This window comes from Dinoponera quadriceps, unplaced genomic scaffold, assembly GCF_001313825.1.
Source record: "Dinoponera quadriceps isolate SergipeBrazil2010 unplaced genomic scaffold, ASM131382v1 scaffold1565, whole genome shotgun sequence".
NCBI lineage: Eukaryota > Metazoa > Arthropoda > Insecta > Hymenoptera > Formicidae > Dinoponera > Dinoponera quadriceps.
This window is the reverse complement of record NW_014556124.1, coordinates 283,355-302,602: the sequence shown is the minus strand read 5'-3', so window position 1 is coordinate 302,602 and position 19,248 is coordinate 283,355. Positions and strand designations below refer to the sequence as shown.

The 19,248-nt window shown below is 46.3% G+C and overlaps 2 protein-coding genes across 2 annotated transcripts in view; both read left to right on the top strand.

The window, feature by feature from the left end:
* The window catches only part of LOC106746866 (neuropeptide FF receptor 2-like), a 51,588-nt gene that overhangs the window by 24,859 nt on the left and 7,481 nt on the right, over positions 1 to 19,248 (top strand). The window contains exon 2 of the mRNA XM_014623980.1: positions 8,526 to 8,625. Coding sequence (XP_014479466.1) covers positions 8,526 to 8,625 — 100 coding nt within the window. The remainder of the gene's footprint in view (positions 1 to 8,525; positions 8,626 to 19,248) is intronic.
* LOC106746867 lies at positions 12,536 to 14,268 on the top strand. The gene is made up of 2 exons (XM_014623981.1): positions 12,536 to 12,574; positions 13,542 to 14,268. The coding sequence occupies exons 1-2, from the start codon at positions 12,563 to 12,565 to the stop codon at positions 13,839 to 13,841; spliced, it is 312 nt and encodes a 103-aa protein (XP_014479467.1). The 5' UTR covers positions 12,536 to 12,562; the 3' UTR covers positions 13,842 to 14,268.

Below are 19,248 nucleotides of genomic sequence, written 5' to 3'. Positions count from 1 at the left end.
TGTTCGAGAGTGCCTTGTATCGTTCCCGTAATTAGAAGAGACAACTTTGGAAGCCCTTTGTAATATACTGGTAATTAGAAAAAGCCTTGATAGCCATCACAAACGCTTTGATTTTGAAACATTAGCGAAAATAGAATAGACCGTAAATTAAAAGATTCTTAAACATATTTTAAGACATCCTTATAACGTCTGCCAAATAGAAAATCTTTCCTCCGTAAAATGTTTCATGCGAAACATCAAGTTTTTTTCTAAAACCGATTATAACTGATAAGGACATCAAAAAGGCTATCTAATTCTTTCTCTGTATATCTCTCTTGAATTTTCACGCTTTGCGTTTGGATAGTAACCCACTTTCAATTACTTCCGAATTTAATACACGGACTTTTTTTCTTGATAAGGAAGAACGATCCCGGAAGAATTCTCGGCGACCCTGATCTTAGCTTAATCTACGACCGAGTTGTGACTTAAGTTGGCCTGACTCCAATCTAAACCGCAAATTAAAATCTAGTAGGAGCCGGTAGTATTAACATGACGTTTTTATTTGCGATGTCACGATTATATCACAACATATATATCTACACACACGGACATTTTTGTTCATCTGTGGGCTATCGTCGTGCCGATTTTGACATTCATTCTCGACCTGAGCTCTTCCTGACGAAGGTGTCGACGTATCGATAATTCTCGAGCGACAAGAGATTGAAAAGGGCTTTCTATAAACTTTCAACGAAATAAACATTTTCAACCCAACAGATGCTTGCTTTGTCGTAATCACTGGGTTAAACGAGTCGTCAGCACGTTTGAAAAGTGCGCGCACTCGAAATAACTGCAATATACATTTTTAGTCAATCGATACACTTGACGAGGCTCCATTTGGATTAACTTCCCCGTACCTGCAACCAGATCGCGGTATGGTAACACTACACCTCCGGTCCGCTGCAAAAGCTGCGAATTGTAAGCCATTCTTCCTGCCCGCCTCGCTAATCCGGTAATGCACCGCTATGTATTTGTGTTGGTAGTGTGGGTCGCAGCCACGTCGTGGTGCGTAGATTACGCCGTCGCGATTTAAGTCCACTTTAGACGAGTCGCGACGGAATTCGGGACGGAATTCCATTTGCAATCTTTATGCGTCGCGTAGAAGAGGTTGTGCTGCTGCATACGTACACGGGATGTCCCGCTCTTACTGCATTATTTCCCGACGGTGGATCTTTCGGCGGCCGATTTTCTCTCCAAGAAAAATATGAATACATTGCTCATTTTTGCATTATTGGCAACCGAAGGAGAACTCTTTTCGCGAACTGGGATGAAATGCGGGAACCAAAGTTATTTGCGTTTACTCCAATAGTATTGTTTTATTTCATGTAGTTTACACAGAAAAAATTTTGTGTTAAAAACGATCCATTGAAATTTTTATTTTAACATGGGGAGTGTGTTAAAAAGTACACAAATACTATGCTTAATTAACACATTATTATATTCATCTTACATATTATTTCTTAACATATTCACTTTGTTAAAGCAACACAAAATTTCAGTGGACCGTCTTTAATACAAAATGTTTTACCGTGCAACTGTGGAATTGTGATAAACACTAAAGTTTCTTTGATGTCTCCGTCGGGAAAAGTCGACTCCAAGTTGTTCGGATAACCTGCCGTTGTTGCAAACTAAAAGAAAAAAAAAAAAAACGGAAAAGAAGCGGTAGCGGAATATCCTGCGCACGTCTGTAAAATGTAATCCCGAATCGAATAATTCCGTCCCGAATTCCAATCGCAAATTATAGATCTTAGTTCTAGAGCGGGCTCTATCCAATAGAGCGTAGACAGTGAAAGTAATACTCTGACGCGCGTCGCGCATCTGTATGCGTGCGAGCGCGCGCTCCCGATAGGTGATTGTAAAAATTTTGACATTTAGAACTGTGAACGTGACTTTAGGATAAAATAATTCGCTACTACGGACCAGCTCTCGGCCGGATCCCGATTTCCACGGTGGGCAACGCGAGAGCGGCCGTCGTTGCTCTTTTCTCCCTTTTGTTACAGGGCGTCGCCATTTTTAAGGAAAACATCGTTAACGCACGGGATCGGTGCCTTTCCGAGATTAACTCGACCTCTGCGTACGTCGGGAAACAACTCTGAAACGTTCCGATCATTCCTCCGAGTCTGAATGCGACGCGATAGCCGTAAAAAGGGTCCGCGCGTAAAACCGAGGCTGAAAGAAGAGGTCGATAGGGCTTCATTCCGCGAAGTTATGAATTTCTAATCCGCGAAACCGGAGATCGGTCTACAATTTCCCTCTCGAAATTCTTCTCTCTCTTTTTCTCTATTTCATTCTATTTCCTCCGATTCGTTTTATTTCCGTTTCTAACGGAGACAGATAATTTTATTTCCGATAAAGATTGTGATCTCGCGGCGAATTGCCCCAATTTCAAGTTGGATATTTCGGTTGTATTTGCACTAACATTCTCGATTGTCATTAAGGTCGACACGTCGTTTTATACGTCGGAGATAAAAAATTTCCCGGGCAACAACGGTGGATGAATCGATCGAAAGACGAGATAAGACTGGGCGACGAGAGAATGCGCTTATAAAGTCAAAACGCCGTAATTTCCAAGTTTGATTAATATGATCAGTATGTGGTCAATGCACCATGAAGTGTATAATTGACGGCTTAAATGGCAAATTATATATTACCGTTGATACAGACGAATGGAACGGAAATGCGGTAGAGCATGAATAATCACAGTCTGGCATATTTAATAAACAACAAAGCATTCCACACATTTTCAAGTTCGTATAAGCAATTGAAATGTCGTTGCCATTTTATCGTTATATCTCCGTTTTACTGTGCCAAGTATATCCACATCTATTACTTTCGTGAATTAGGGAGACGTGTCATTCTTATTCCAACTGTCGGAAAAATCAGCCTTGTTTCATTAATCACAGGTGATTGTACAACTTGTTGTGAAAGAACAAATGTATCTCATTGAATGGTAGGGGCAAAATATACATAAATATGAATATACGTAAATGTATATCGTGGCGTATACATGAGGCAAAGATCGAAACGAGTTTCGTCAGAGAACATGTTTCAAGGATAAGTTCGACTTGTGAAAAAATGGCAATTTCTCGATTTTCATTCAACGCGTTCCGGATCGAGAGTTTCGCAAATGAATGGTCTCCGTAACATTTCAGTCAGACCGCGTCACTTTGTAAATTCGCGGCGGGAGCATTGATTCGAACTACGCTAATAGCTTCACGACGACGGTAAACCCTATCGGTGTCTTTATTATCGAGGAAGACCGACGTTGTTTCGCCCGGAGTATTTAAAATGAGAAAAACACGCGCGGGCCGAATCGGCGTTCCAACTAAGCCGGTCGAACGTTTATCAGCATTATCAATCGTTATTACACACCGCACTGGAGTTATGAAACTGGTTCTACGTGCGTTAGCCTTTGTGAAGCGAAATGGCGCAATCGATATTTCTTTCGCCGTGGAACAGAACAGAAAGGAAAATACTAATGCCGCGGGAACGATTATGTAATTACACATCTACATACGACCAATAAAAGGTATCTATATCTAGCGCGAGGCTATATTTTCCATCCCGCCGTGTGTTTTTCGCGCCGGTGCATCATTGTCTCCGCCGTAATATTCTCCATTCCAAATATATTGTTTGCTCTCTATTCGTCGGGCTCGCAACTTCTCCTCGCAATAACGAAGCTATAAATTCCAGTCAATCCTGCGCAAGGATAACAATTAAGACGCTGACGCTATTCGACTGTTATTCGTGAACGAACACATAGAGTCGAAAAATTCGAGCTATTTTGAATGGAAGTACATGTTACTTTTATTAGTGCGGGGAAAGGATACAACAATAACGAAGTCTATAACTAACGAAAAGAATATATAAAGTATTTAAGTTTATATACTGTTATCTTAACAATATAATGCGTAATTTAATAAAAATTTTATATCGACAGGAAGAAGTATAAGGAGGAATATTCAATAAAGAACGTAATGTAATTGCAGTTGCACATGCGTGAACGGAACATATAAAGTGAAAATCGAGAATTTGAAATTTACAAATGTAGAAAGAAATTCATTCCTCAGGGTATTTAATGAACTTTTTCCCGACGGAGAAACTCGTTTTGCTCTATTTTTGCTCTACTATTTACTACGGAAGTCATGATTTGCATGTATTTTGCATGTAATGTAAACGAAATGATATTGATATGCCTCCAGTTTGTTTAAGATGCTAATAGCGGCTGATATGTTGGAACGGTAAAAAGAATAACGGTCTATTTTTAGTAACATATAATCATCATTCCAATTATTAATCTTCCTATGAACCTTGATTGCTGCGTACAATAATGGGCGCAACGATCAAGATTACAAATATCTCGAGAAAAAATTTCTCATGTGTAATTATATGTATATCAGTGGTAAAATGAATGAAATTTTCGGTCGGTTTGCGAAAATCTTTAAATGTCCCAGTCGTTCGCGAACTTTGATTATAAAAAGTATGGAAACAAACATTGACCCTTTCTTTTCGGAATTCGTCTCCCTTTTCGCGGGGAATCGCTCCGTCACGCGTTGCGCCACGATTTTACACCACGTATCGCGTAAGCGCATTCGGGTGGTCGAAGAATTTCGCTACGTGAGCCATGCGCTGAGATTCCTCCGTGTATCCACCCGAGCCCGTGCTCTCAACGAAGTCGCAGACGTGTAATCCGGGAATCGGAAGAAACGTAAGGACGTCGGTACCTTATCCTCGGGCTGGTACGCGTTTATCACGAAATCGCGTAGCGCTCGTGGCTCCCCGGCCACAAGTCTCACGTATACACACAACCGTGCGCATTATTCCGAGGGAAACTTTTTGAATGCCCCATCGGGAATGCGCCGTCCGATTGGAGGATTTCCGAGTGGATCTAAAAGTTGCCGCGCTCCTCACGTCGCGAATCGCTAACTTCCATCATCCGTGACGCGCGTACGTATTAGCGCGATAGTGACCGTTCTTGCCGGGATATTTTCGACGGAACTTTCGCGGAACGGAGGTCCTCGGCGCATTGTGTAAGCGGAACTTACAACCGCGCCAAGAATAGGTGAATCAAGCTGCCGGTGAAAATGAACGGTTTGATCGAATTTAAACGAACTCGACTCGTCCTTTGCAGCTTTCCTCGTCGCGACGTTTTCGTTCCGCCGCGAGGAATTACGCGCACGATGATTTCATTTCACCCCCGAATTGCGCTTCCTCCAGGATTCGCGGTACATTTGATTCAACATTACGGAGAAACGCTTTGTGCGCTCGAGGCACTCTTTTTTAATTATTTCCGCGCGGTAAAGAATAGGGCCGTCATTAAATGTCGTGCTCGGAAGAGAAAGAATGCGTTTTAACATACACGCGGACCGCTCTTTTTGCAATTTAACGATAAAGTCTCTTGGCCAAGTGTCGAATGAAAACGCCATCAAAATGGAGTTTGTTTTGATTTGCTCTTTGTGAGAGAAAATTTTACGGATATACGAGAGGCGTTCTTTTCTCATCGTTGTCATCCTTTAAATTGTGCTTCATGTGTGAATTTCATTTGTGTATAAAATATTCTATCATCAGCGAGGAAAAATCTGTCTCAAAGTGGACAAAGGCTCTGACTAACGCGTTAATATACAACGTGTAATGCGATAGACGCGGAAGGAGTTACTTTCCGCGATATGATTTTTATATTCGCTCGAGCGACAGCTCGAGTAAAACTGATACTAGAGACATAAACTGCACACTCACATACACACACGTCAGATATCAGCTTATGTGCAATCTTAACTATATGCATGAATCAAGTTTTGAGAAATTTGTTTCGAGGTAAACCTGACATACGTGTTTTCCCGATTTTCTTAACTATTTCCATCCGGGTCATTCACATTTGCTTTTGTTATGTCGTGACACGCGCGTTAGATTTTTCCTAACGGCAGTTCGATTTTTATTTATGTTAATTTATGACCGTGTGAAAATACAAAGATCTGCAAGAGACCATCTGTCTCGCGATTCGGAAGATTTCTATCACGCTCCATTCTCTCGTCTCGCAATTTGACGTATTTATCATGCAATTGTGTAACTCGGTGTGTGAGAATAGTTCTCGTAATATAGCCGTTTAATTTATTCACCGAGCGCATTATCATTAGGCACGTTGCCATTTTTATCGTATATTCTTGCGACCCCTCCCGGTGCTTAAACGGTTAATAATTATTCGCTTAACGTTATTCACGATCTAGGACCAGGCACGGGAGGTTCCTTTCTACACGACCTCGGTGCGTACGAGCCATTCACTCCGCACAATGCCCCTCGGTATCGGCTGGCCATGGCGCGGCGGATCGCATTCGCCTGAGTTCGGCATTGTTCAAAGAAATTATCGTCGAAATCAAAATGATTGTAAAATCATCCTCGACGAGAAGAACACTATACGCAAGTAATTTGCTTCATTAGAAATACTCGTTCGAATCAATATTTTCTCCTTCAAATTGAACATTTTTCTCCCCGGCAGGAAGGTACAAAGCACCAGCGACCTACGTGCCGTTAGAATCTTTTCTTCGTCGTTTCTACCACTCTAACGTAATTTTCTCAAATTCAAAAGAGCCCGATTAAAAATTCCGCCGAGCGAAGAACAAAATTTCACTCGACTGAATACCGATGTAAACGCGCGAATAAAAATCTCTGAGGGTGGAAATCTCAGTTATTTGTTTAAATCTTCAGGTTCTCCATTCGTCACTTTCAATCCTTCTTACGGGATAGAATTCGCGCCTGGTTCTCTCTCTCTCTCTCCGTTCGAGACACAGCTCGCGCCGAGAGCAGGCTTGTCGTCGCTCGTCGGCGGAAGAAAGCGGGACGGCGATCGAATCCGACAAACAACAGGGGCTTCGACACACGGGGAACACCCACCTAGTAGTATTTACCTCGTGCTGCACCTTGCGCGAGTTAGCGAGCACGTTGTTCATTATCGCGTACGCGCTTCGTCCGAGGGCCGTGCATCTCGCGCGAACCGTCCCGTTCCACTCCATAACCGGCTGGAATTTACGACTCGATACTTTTCGCACCCAGAGACGCCGATGACGCAGAATCTTTTCGGGAAAATGCCCCGATGGACCTCCTTTGCCGACCGGCGAAAAGTATGAAGTGAGGTCAGTCGCGGAAATCAAAAACGACTATATATGCCGTCCGCGCAGTTTTCGTTCGGCGACACAGTAGGCGTCGCTCGATATTTACGAGCGACCTTTCCTTTGATGGACCTTCTTACTCCCTTCACTCCCACCTCTACCCCCTCTAATCCAATATAGTTCTATTATTCTGAGAAAGCGGCGAGCTTTCCCATCTTAGACGTATTATACTACCAAATACCTTCGCGATATTGTATTATGCGAGTTAATTATTTACCGTACTATCAATCGGCAGATGATCGATGATCATAAATGAAAATTCTTTTCGTTTCCAGCTCTCTTCCTCCTCCTCTTCCTCCTCGTCTTCCTTTTTCTCTTTCTCTCCTCTGTTCCGTCTGCTCCTCGAGCTCTTTCTCGCGGGAATTAATTACTTTCTCCTCTCTTTGAAAAACGTACGTAACAATCGTACGTATAAAGAAGCGATTAATAATAGAAACTGAAACTACGTTCGTATCATATCTTACTACAAATTAGGTCGCAAAAATTTGTGTGACACATGGCGCAGAATTTAGATTCATTGCAAGTTGAAAAGCATACTCTTTTTTTTTTAACGTGAATAATACGTACCTGCCGTTTATTAATAATCGATATCGACAATGTCGCTTGAACCTTTAGTTGGATCACCTCCGACCTGTTTCTGGAGATAGAAAATGATGAAAAGCCTGTATAGCAACGAAGCAAATTCGTGTAATGTCTTTAGCGTGATATTAGCACACCGGGTATTATTTCATTTGAATATGGCACTTCTCACGAAAACGCAATCTTTCCCTCCGCAACACAGACGAATTTAGCCAATGCAAATTCGTTAATTAATTCGCGTAATCAAAAAATTGCCAGAACAAAAATTCTAGATTCACCTAATAAACAGATGCAACGCAACGGACGTGATACAAAGGAATACGAACGACGTGATTCTTTTAGTTAATTCGTGTAATCAGACAATTGCGAAGAGAAATTCTATTTTCGAGGAACGAGGAATTTTTATCTGATAAACAGATACGTCGCGTTAACGTCTGAAAAAAAAAAGCGAATACGATATGACGGGCGAATTCCCGCGAGCTTTACAATAGGATATCTGTGATTTTTGGTTTTGACGTGATGCGACGAGTGCCTGCTAGTCGAGTATGCCCTCGCACATCTGCGTGACGTTCCTCCTAGCTGTTAAGCCAAACAGTAAGTTTGCTTCTCGTAAGTCGGCCGCTCAGCTAGTTGCCTTAAACGCTAAAAATCCCTTCGGCCACAACTACTCTCGGCCTTCCAAAGTTCCGCCCGACACTCGAACGACACTCGAAACGATAAATTACGAACTGCTCGTATGTGTTTCAGCCTGGTTCCTGGGATGGTTCATGTGCAAAGCGGTCACTTATATACAGGGCGTCTCCGTAGCGGCCTCCGTCTACAGCCTGGTCGCGGTTTCCCTGGACAGGTACGTACTGCTCCTCCGTCTCTTATATTACCATACAGGAAAGCGTAAAAACACAGACGTGTGTGCGTGTGCACCCACACACACGACGAGCGTCTGGCATTGAAGCGTGTTTCTTTCTTTTTACCTCCTTCTTTCCTCTTTTTTACCACGTGTATGCTAATTAGAAGGTGCAGTACCGTTTACGCTGATCTCTCATTTCTAAACTACCGAATATCCACCGGGAGGGAGGTTCAAGAAGGCCGCCTTAAATTTGCCGAATGAGCGGTTCCCTCCGCTTCAATACGGGAACGAATTAATTATTTTACGGCCACACGATAAACGTTTTTACGAGCGAACGTGTTTTATTAGCTGGCCGGATAAACTAAGCGGGAGAAAATATGTGTAATTATCCGGACAGTTGACAAAGAGTATTGATGAAATCTACGTCGCTGTATTTTCCAGCGCTCGCACGTGGCGCGATTGGTGTCGCGAAAAATCACGTAAAAATCCATTTTTACATCTGACGTAATTCGAGCGCTTTCTTGCGATAGATTCTGCGTGGCGGCGGCTACTATCGTGACATATTTACTTCTCATCAGCAATGCAACGTGCACACCGACAATAATTATAGGCTGTGCCGTAACGCACACATTATCACTGTGTTTCCGTACCATTATAGAGTATCGATCGTGGAAATGGGCACACATTAGACCTACAATCAAAATTTGTCATGTAATATACACAAACGTGATATTAATGCGGTGAGCACAATGCGTTTCGCGCGCGAGCGTGTCGCACGACATGTCGTAATATTTACATGGCGCATTATTGACGCTTACATCGTCATTATGCAAAGACACTTCATTGAACGTCACGAGCGCATCATTTCTCGCATGAAGTCCACTTGGCGGGAAAATAACGATAATATCAGTAAATCACGCGCAAATGATTTTTATCGTAAACGGTACACAAGATTCGACACCTATCGTCATGTGAAAAACCACGAAGTAAAACGCGATCGCTCTGGCCCATTAACAGCACCAATTATTACCGCTCGTTCGCGTAATGTCGCGAAAATGCACCCGCTCGGCCGAAACGCAGCGGGGCTGTCGCGCTCGGCTGATGTTTGCGGTTCTTCGCTTAAATTTCGTGAAACTGTACCGATTAACATTTCCGAAACAATACAGGGCACATATTATAGACTCGTTCGAAATCAATTTCAATTAGCATCGTTTAGTTATTCCCTAGATTTCTTCTTATATTTTATAGGGGATAACTAAGCCATTCCGATCGGAATCAATTCTGAACGAGTCCATAATCGGGGTTTTCGTTCCTCGTAAAAACTGTCGAATCAATTCTCCGTCGAACTTCATTTTGAGATTTGACGCGTGAAAGCTGTTCGAAAATTTAACGCTCGACTTTAAATTCAATTATCGTCCGTTACCGTTAAACCCTGCGCAATTATACCGACATCTATCACTGGGGGTGAAATTTCTGCGAACATATCGCGTCCTTCGCCCTTCATAGAACGTCGCGAAAAGAAAAACGAGAAAACGTGGAACCACGGAGAATCGTAGAAATACGAAATCATACTCGATTGCGAATGGCAAACGGAATTGGCCAGAGCTGCCCGGGGCAAGATGGAACTTAGCGAGACACGTCTGCGTTTTGGCGAACGACGACCCGCTATCAATTTCACGTTAGCCGACGTGGAACGGAGGCTCCCATCGTGTAAGCTCCGGGAATAGTTTTATAGGATCTTCAGGGACGATCGATCTTCCGGCTCTCGGAATTGCTCGACGGTGAAAAGGGGACGCCGAACTTGGGGAATTGTCCTACCACATGAATGCATCTTCCCACCGATCGCGATGCGGCCGACGATGCAGCAAGGAGGAGACACCGGGCCGAAAATATATTTTCCGCCTGTCCCTTTGGTCTCTCCCGTCTTGTCGAGACAACGAGACACGGTCCGCTGGAAATCCGTCGCACGACCGATCCTCGGGGGAGAGAGAGAGATACATATATATACATTACCGCCGCGTTCTAACGACGACGACATGAGCCCCGAATTACCACGTTTATTCGGTCGAACGAATCTCGCGACGGGACGAGATCTTTCATTACGCTTATTTTCACCGGCTTCGTAAAACTTTCGATAAGTCAGGCGGGCTTCTGCAACGTCGAAAATGCGTCATAGGGTCTTATTTTCGTTGCGGCACGGAAGAGGACGGGCGGTAAGTATTGTATGTTGCATCTGTACACGCATGTGTATACGCAGCGTTTTCTTGTTACGGATGATTAACCGTGCTATCGCCAGCCGATGCAGGATTCAAGAGGATGGTTTGCTCTTGATTCAGAGAATGAACGGTCGACGGTGTTCCCGCATCGTCCACCCACGCTTACGCCCGCGTGTACGCCCACGCGGACCCACTCGAAAAGACACGTCGATCCAGCGGGGCGACACGCGATACCTCGATCACACTTGTTGTGTTGTTACGTTTCTCCAACGGCGCTCGTAATCCGAGTCGCGTTACCTAACTCGCCGATGTTGACCGAACGAGCGAGGGGGAGCGCGGGGGAAATTATGTAAAGTAACGCTTTCCATTGATAAAAGTTTGATTTGCTCCCGGAAGCGAATACCTTCGCGAGGATTGCTCGTCCCTAATTTCAGGCGCCCGTCGCGGAACCGTCTAATCTTCGCAATGGCCCCGATCCTCGCGTCCAACTTCCACCCCGAGTTGACGCTTGAAGCGAAAGCGCGCGAGAGAATAAATAACTCAATCCGCGAAGGCGCCGACGACTCGCCGCGGTGGCTGCTGCTAAAACTCAGTCGGAAGCGAGCTCGGCCCGAATTTTCATGAACACGCTCCGTGAATCTGCCGGAATAATCTCCATGTTGATTCGCGATAATTGGCGCGATGTATACGCTTTACCGTGCGCGTAATTCGAAAGCGCGTATTAGGCTGATGTCAAAAATGATATTCCGTGGGGATGGGAAAGATTATAATATAAAATATGAAAAATACAAATTCCATCTTTGAGGAAATATCATTTATTAGAGAAAAGCACCGAAACCGACATACCGTTTTGGTATGTCATATCTACGTCAGTTTTTGTGATTTTCCTCTAATTTCGCGAGATATCTCGCACACTTCAATGTCCAAGTATGTGAAGACGAAATCCGGTTTGGAGCACTTTGAGCGACTAAAAATCCCTACTATAATTCTTTAATTAGGATCTACATAATTATACCGGTTTCCATCGCCAAAAGAGAGAAGTTTTCACAAACAAATCCTCCGTTCTTTATAAGCAAAACAAAGTCAAGAGGTCGGTCGAGAACGAAACCCTTTAGCGTGTCGGGAATTTCGGCTCATAAAAGATGTTCTCCGCGGGCTCCGTTTCCACGCGACGCCCGAGAAAAGATGAAGAAGGTCGGTGCCGCGAGTGCGAGTAGACCTTGGCTGCGTCTTTACGAAATGAGTTTGCATCCAGCGGCGAGCACCTATGCCGCGGTTTTTTCCATCTTCTTTTTTTTCTTGCCATATGCGCGCGGTACAATACACTCACCCCACGCACACACAGTTTCGCTTGTATACGCTATCTCGTAGTCGTGGCGGGTATATCGTATCGGTTCTCCATCACGTCGGTGCCTTACAACACGGAGTGTCTTAACCCAATTCTCGAGACCGATGCGAAGGGTTGAAAGCGCATTATTGGCCAACCGGCGCGACGGTTGAAACTAGTATCGCGCACGACGATTGGCCGGACGACTACCCCACCATTAGATCGGCTGACTCAACTAACCGACACATATCGTCATACTCGATATGGCGGGGGATCACGTGATTGAATTTATGGCGATTTTTAAAAATCAAACACGGTATATAAGGGCCCCCAGTCGCCGAAAGAGGCATAAGCTCACTTACTTCCGAGAAGTAACAAGCAACCCACAATCACCATGTTCAAGTTGGTAAGCTGAAACGATTCATTTCATTGTAGCCTCTAACGATATTCTTGCACTCTCCGCGATTCTCTCTCCGATCGCGATCGCAAGACGCTCAAACGGACCGCTTTTTTTTCTGTTTGTTTACCGATTATCGCGATTCCATTGGGTGAATATCGACCGACTGACTGTACGACCGATCGATGAGACCGTAAAAGGGCTCCACGATAGATCTAATAGAGCTTCCGTTGATTCCGCTAATTCACCACGAACAATTCCAGATTGCGCTCGCTCAACTGATTCCGTAAAGACGCCTCTCTTCTCTTCTCTCACGATCGTTTCTGCGTCGGAGTTCTCTGAAGGTTCGCCGCCGATCCGCCGAGAGAAACCGTGTCACGATGATCCGCGACGGATCCGGTTTTACGCGGCACGCTTCACCGGAAAGCGCGCGCCCTTATTTTCTTCTCGTGCCTTCAGTGCTCGCCAAGTCTCCTCCGTCGCGCCGTCTTGTATGCACATCCCCGTGTAAACAGAGCCTCTAATACTTACTTCGCCTCTCCTCTCGCGTGATCGATAAAGAGACCGTCTCACACGGCTGCACACGCGGGAAAAAAGATTCCTCCCCGGTTTGACCTTTCCGCGCGGGCGTGCGCCGCCCTTGCACCATTCACCGGTCTCGCGAAAATCCGTAAGCGAGCGAAATCACTGAAGCATGTACATTGTTAGTCAACCCCACCACCACCTACTATTACCGCCGTCGCCGGTGTCAAAGCGGAATGCAGTCGGCGCTGCATTTTTTCCGCCTATTCCGTCGATCTCTTGCGAAACGATCCTCGTTCGCCGGCGGTTTGAACGAGCGCAACTATCGTCCGGCTGACCTTACTTTGTCTCGCTCGCGGGTGCACGACGACTGTGAAACCGGTTCCGCGCCGCTCGTAGACTCTCGCTATCGTTCGTACGAACCGATCGTTCTAAACGGCAATCTTCCCCCTAGGCTGTCTTCGCTGCCATCCTGGCTGTTGCCTGCGCCGCCCCCGGTGGCGTTACCGGTGTCGTTGTCAGACACGAGCTCGGAGGAATCGCCGCCCCGGCGGTCGTGGGCCACGGTCCGCTGCTCGCGCACGGCGCCGCTGTGATCGCTCAACCCGTTGCCCCCATCGTCCATGCTCCCCCTGTCGTCACCAAGACCATTCTGGCTGGCCATGGCGCCGGTCTCGTCGGTCTTGGACACGGTGGTCTCGGTCTCGGCCATGGTCTCGTCCTTGGTGGACTTCATGGTGGACTTCACGGTTAAACTAGGAGAACGTAATCTAACAACCTACCACCACCACCGACAACAGGGAAAAAAAAGCGAAGAAGACACCAACTCTACCCACCCCTTCCTCGTAATCGGCTCTCTTAACGCGAAGGAAAGACCTGGTAACTCGTTGGAAGAAAGCGAAAAAATGGCGAGCACTCATTCAACCACCCCGGCGATTTGTCGATCGGTCAATCAGGCCCGTTGGCGGAACGGCATCAAGCGAGAAACGAACGCGTGATGCGCGCGAAGCGACCCAGGACCAGCGCGCTTCGCGCGGGATCGGCCTATTTTCTTTCTTTACATTCGTCTTTACTTTGTGCTTCATCGAACGAAATTCTCACCTCTATCATCCCGCCATCACACCCTGAACCCTACCCTTGTCCATATGGAATTTTAATAAAATTTTAATTAAAAAACCTTATCAACGCTTATTGCTATCCGCGAACCTTGGTCGAACCCCGTCTGGTTGGAAATTTGCCGCCACTAGCCAATAATGTAACGCTCGCTTTTCTTAAAATGGCTAGATAAATAAGTTAGCTGACGGTCGGACAAAGGAAATTACAGTTGAAAGGTGAAAAATCATCACTAGTTGCGCCAGGCGGTAATGTAACGCTCACTTTTGCTATTTTTAAGATTTTTACGGAATAACGTTTTACGTCTGCTCGGGAATCTAACGATAGGTCTCGTTGATTTAATGATAAGCCGAGATAAGAAGAGAAAGGGAAGATACCGTCGTCGGGATATAATACGCCAGTTTTCTCGCACCGGTGATGAAATTTTTACGCTTTCCGCTCGCCATTTCAAATCTTTCGGTCTATTCCGCTGAATAGCAGTCGGCTATCTTTGTCGAACGAGAGTACATCTCCTTGCTAAGGATGCGATAAACCGGGGCGCACTTGAACGTACTTTTTCCTCCTGACATTCCGATAGAGATACATGTATATGCGTACCGCGCACACCCGCACGCACGCATATCCGAGAGCTGCAACTAGTACAAAGAGCCATCTAACCTCCGTTTTACGAGCGTCTCCACGAATCACTTCCGAAATGATCATCCTCCCGCCGCCTTCTCGAAAGTGTTTTTAGTCGACGAGATGTTTCCCCGCTCTCCGCGCTCACGTCCTCCTCTTCATTCGTCATCGTGAGTTCTGCGCGTCGAACGGAGCATCGTGGAAGCATATGTGTTACAGGATTCTGCCGAACGGCGTTTTACGATTCGCGTAAAATCCTCGCGAGATCTGCTGCTAAATTAGCGGCGAGAGTGGTGAAGTCGTCCTATTTGATTACGTCCCCTTCCCCAACCGAATTCACGCCTTTATTCCATTCGGACAATAAATCGCGACGACTGCACGCCTTGTCGTTTCATTCGTGTGATGAGCCTCGTACGTATCGCATACGCTTGTCCGATAAATCCTTTACGATTCGCGTTAATGAAAAAAATTCGAAAAATTATCAAGTTTCGGAAATGTGTGGTGAATTTTTCGACCCCCATACAGCGTGGTGTTCTAGAATAAAAAATGTCTCAAAGACGTCTTACATTCCGATTTTAGACATTGTGCTGTCTGGGATTATATTTTTCGCCAGCGGAATCCAGTCAAGGAGTGATCAATCTCCGACGATCGGGTTGCTTCTCATTTCTATTTTGCTAGTCGCGAACACGAGGGAAGATCTAAAAGGATTTGCTTGTACTTATCCGTGCGTGGTGTTCGGGCTATGCAAAAATATCCGATACCTGCATTTTCCATGATAATGTAAAATGGAGGTGCACTCTCCGGCGGCGCGTGTAAACTGGCAACCGTTACATCGTCCGATCATATCGCGTGAAATACGTTATCACGTTGGTTTCTCCTCCCCAAAATAAACTTAAAGGGATAATAGTAATGGAGTCGTCCGATACGGTTGTGCTTTGTCGCCGTAATATCCTTTATCAGGCGAGCGTGTACTGTATGTTGGCGCATTAGTATGCTAACTCGTCCCCTGTATATATCTTGCACGGTGGATAAGGTGAATTTTCACGACTTCCTGCAGATTCGTATCAACTTGGACACGAAGTTTCACCCTTAACTCATTATCGGCCGAAACTGGATGCCCCGAAATCACTTATCGCGTGCAAGGTTAAATGAGGTAATCGAGACTCTTGGGTAAATGGAACAGCGAGAGAATTCCAGCTGTGAAATGAAATTATCGTGCCTTAACAGTTGTATGATAGTCGCTTGATCAAAAAAATATCTCGTCGTCGCTGTGGTTACGCAAAAATTGTTCCGCGACATTTTCACGTTCGAATTTCCCATGCATTATTTATCCGGAATTATTTATTACGAGTAATATATACGTACTGCGAAGAGAGGAAGAGAGGGAGAATATGAAACTAAAATCCAACGTGTCGAAAATGGATCGCTGACAGATAATATAGGTGGGAACGGAATTACTGGCCGCGAACGGCGCGATTATGCGGTATAATGCGTATTGTTTCATAAATTCCGCCGTAACACAAACGTACGGAATTGATGGCTCGCTCGATAGCGCGGAGTTTGCCAAACTCCCCGACGAGGGATCCTCTCTCGCGGGGCGAAATTAGCGATAGACGTCGGCGACGGTGAAACGAGAGAGGGGAATCGGGGGAAGAGAAAATCGTCGTCGTCGTCGTCGTCGTAGTTCGAGCACACTGCGGTGTCTGCGACAAGAGCATATTTTATTTGGGGGACGTTCCACGGTACAGAATCATTTGGCGCGTTGCGGCGAGTCCCGTACTAAGCGAAGATACCCGTGTCGGTGCCGGCGGTCTCCTCAATGTCCCGGGAGATCGATGTCAGTAGACGTAGAGCGAACCCGGATGGATCCACTTGTAGCCGTTGTAATACGCCAAGTAATACGGGTAAGCCTTTAAGTATGCCGGCGGGTAGACTACCGGATAGGGTCCTATTATCGGCGCCCCGAGAGGTCCCGGACCTGGTAACGGCAACGGCCCCGGCAACGGCCCCGGCAACGGTCCCGGCAACGGTCCCGGCAACGGTCCCGGCAACGGTCCCGGTAGTGGTCCGGGTAACGGCCCAGGTCCTGGTGCCGGTGTCGGCGCACACGTGGCCGCAACCACTGCGGCAGCAATCACGAGGATCTGCGGTAGAAATTGAGGCTCGATTGCGCTCTTGAAAATCGGAAAAGCGTCGCGAAATTGCACGTACGGCTGGCCAGTTCGTTTTCATTCTTCGTTCCTCTTATCCTACGGTTCGTGGTTCTTACGGACGTTATGAAAAATGTCGGGAGTACGTTGAATAGAGGAAGAGAGAAAGAGAGAGGGGGGAGAGGGGGGAGTCGAAGGAGAGACATTTAACCCCGCCACCGTCGGCGACGGCTGATCGGCCCGCTTTTTGCCGACCGGCCAACTCGATATCACCTCGCTCTAATTAATCACCCCGAGGCGGTCGCACGTGCCAAGAACGAGCGTCGATCTTTTTTATTCGCCATCCCCGTCTCACCCCGTCTTCTCGCCCGCTCTCTCTCTCTCTCTCTCTCTCTCTCTCTCTCTCTATCCACGTTATCGTGACGATAACGTTGCCGTGTTTTTATGATAATTCAATTATCCGCGCGTCGCCAAAGTTTCGATGAACGACGGGCGACGGTGCTTCGATTTCGACGTTATCTAAACTCCTGTTCATTAATTTCGATACACTCTATATTAGCCTCCCACATTTTTGATTTTTAGGTTTTTTAATATATTTTTACTGTGCGATCGCAGCCTTTTTAACAAAGTTTTCCTCTTAAATCGCTCTTAAATTGGGGTGGAGCATCGTGCAACTTCCTTTTTATTAATGAGATACTTGGTCTTCACGATTTTCTTAGGCTCCCGTGATTTCGCTCGTTGAACACGGGGTCTCTTTTTTACGAACACATCGAGATTAATGAACGGCATCCGCCATTGTTTCGCAATAACTTTTGCTCTCGCTGGATGTAACCGTTCCGAAAAAGGATTACACAGTGCTGATTGATTGAGCACTTCTGTTTGCCCAAGTCCAAGTGTTTTATTGCACTCCGAGCGAGCGAGCGAATTCGGCGGATGTGCCGAGCGAAAACGCACCGTCCGTACAAACGCGTTTATTGAAACAAAAAGAGGGAGAAAAACCAGCGGTCGGGGGTGTACTTTCGTATAACGTTAGTACCGGGTGCACTCGACAGCCCAATTATTACATCGCGTGCACGTGTAAAGCAGTGCTCTGTTATTTATCGCAATGTCCCAACAACGATAATATTCGATTCGTTTGCGTCGTAAATTCCGCGGGAAGCCAGCGTACCGCCGTCAGTGCTCAAGGATTAACGTCGCGGAAGTGTCTCCCGACCGGAACTAAATTGGACGCACGCACAGACCCACATATGCACGCGCGGCACACGAATCCTCGGACGCAGCGGATATACTTGCCAGCTTGAACATGTTAAACGTTTTATCAGCTTTCCCGCTAGCGAACACGCGGCAGACAATAGAGATCGGCGTTTTGCAGCCACGGGAAATCGATCCCTTTATATACCCTACACGGGATCATCATCGCGAACACCTCATTGTGCTGTTTCGCCCCACTGCGCGGCCCATGATCGGCCTTGGAGGGGCCAGATTTCCGCGTTAGCGATTTTTTCGATCACCCGACGGGGACGCCGACGAAGCCGGCTCGCTCAGAGGAGGCGGCATTATCATCACACACACGTATCATCGGAAGTGGCGCGCGCGCGCGCGCTCCGTGAGAACGCTCGTAGATCGGTATCGGCCGCATTGATTTATGGAAGGTCAGCCGAGAGTGCCGACGGCGACAGTATTTAAACTTTATTCATCGAAGGACGGCAAAGACGGTCGAAGCCGATAACAGGGAGAAGGATAGCGCTCGTAATCGCGCGGCAAAAATCCGCGAGTACGAAGCGCGACGAACGGCATAATGAATCTCCGCTGATCGGAATCCGCGAGGCGGGAGGTGATCATCGAGAGAAAGCGTTCCCCGTCGTCGTGCACGCCGGGGCTGTTTAATTAATGAGGAGAAGAGTCCTTCTTACGCGCTCCTCGGACGAACTTTGCGGGACCGGCGGATTTCACATTTCGAAATAACGAATGAGATGTAGGGGTTCATCCGTGCACAACGAACAAATCTTCGTTTTATCGAAATTAATAAGGCTCCATGGAGAAAGCATTGTTCTCTCTCTCTTTTTTTCTCCTCCACTTTGTGACACCGCGACGTCGTCGCCATCGTGATCGATGGTTCGCCTGTCGCTACCGCTTCAAGGCGATTTATACAGCTTTTTAGCTCGCGCTCCTACGATTTGCGTGGGCACTCGGGAATTTACTGAATAATTATCTTGTTCCTACGCAATATTCGATGCACTAAGACGCTTTTCTCTCTCTCTCTCTCTCTCTCCTCGTGTC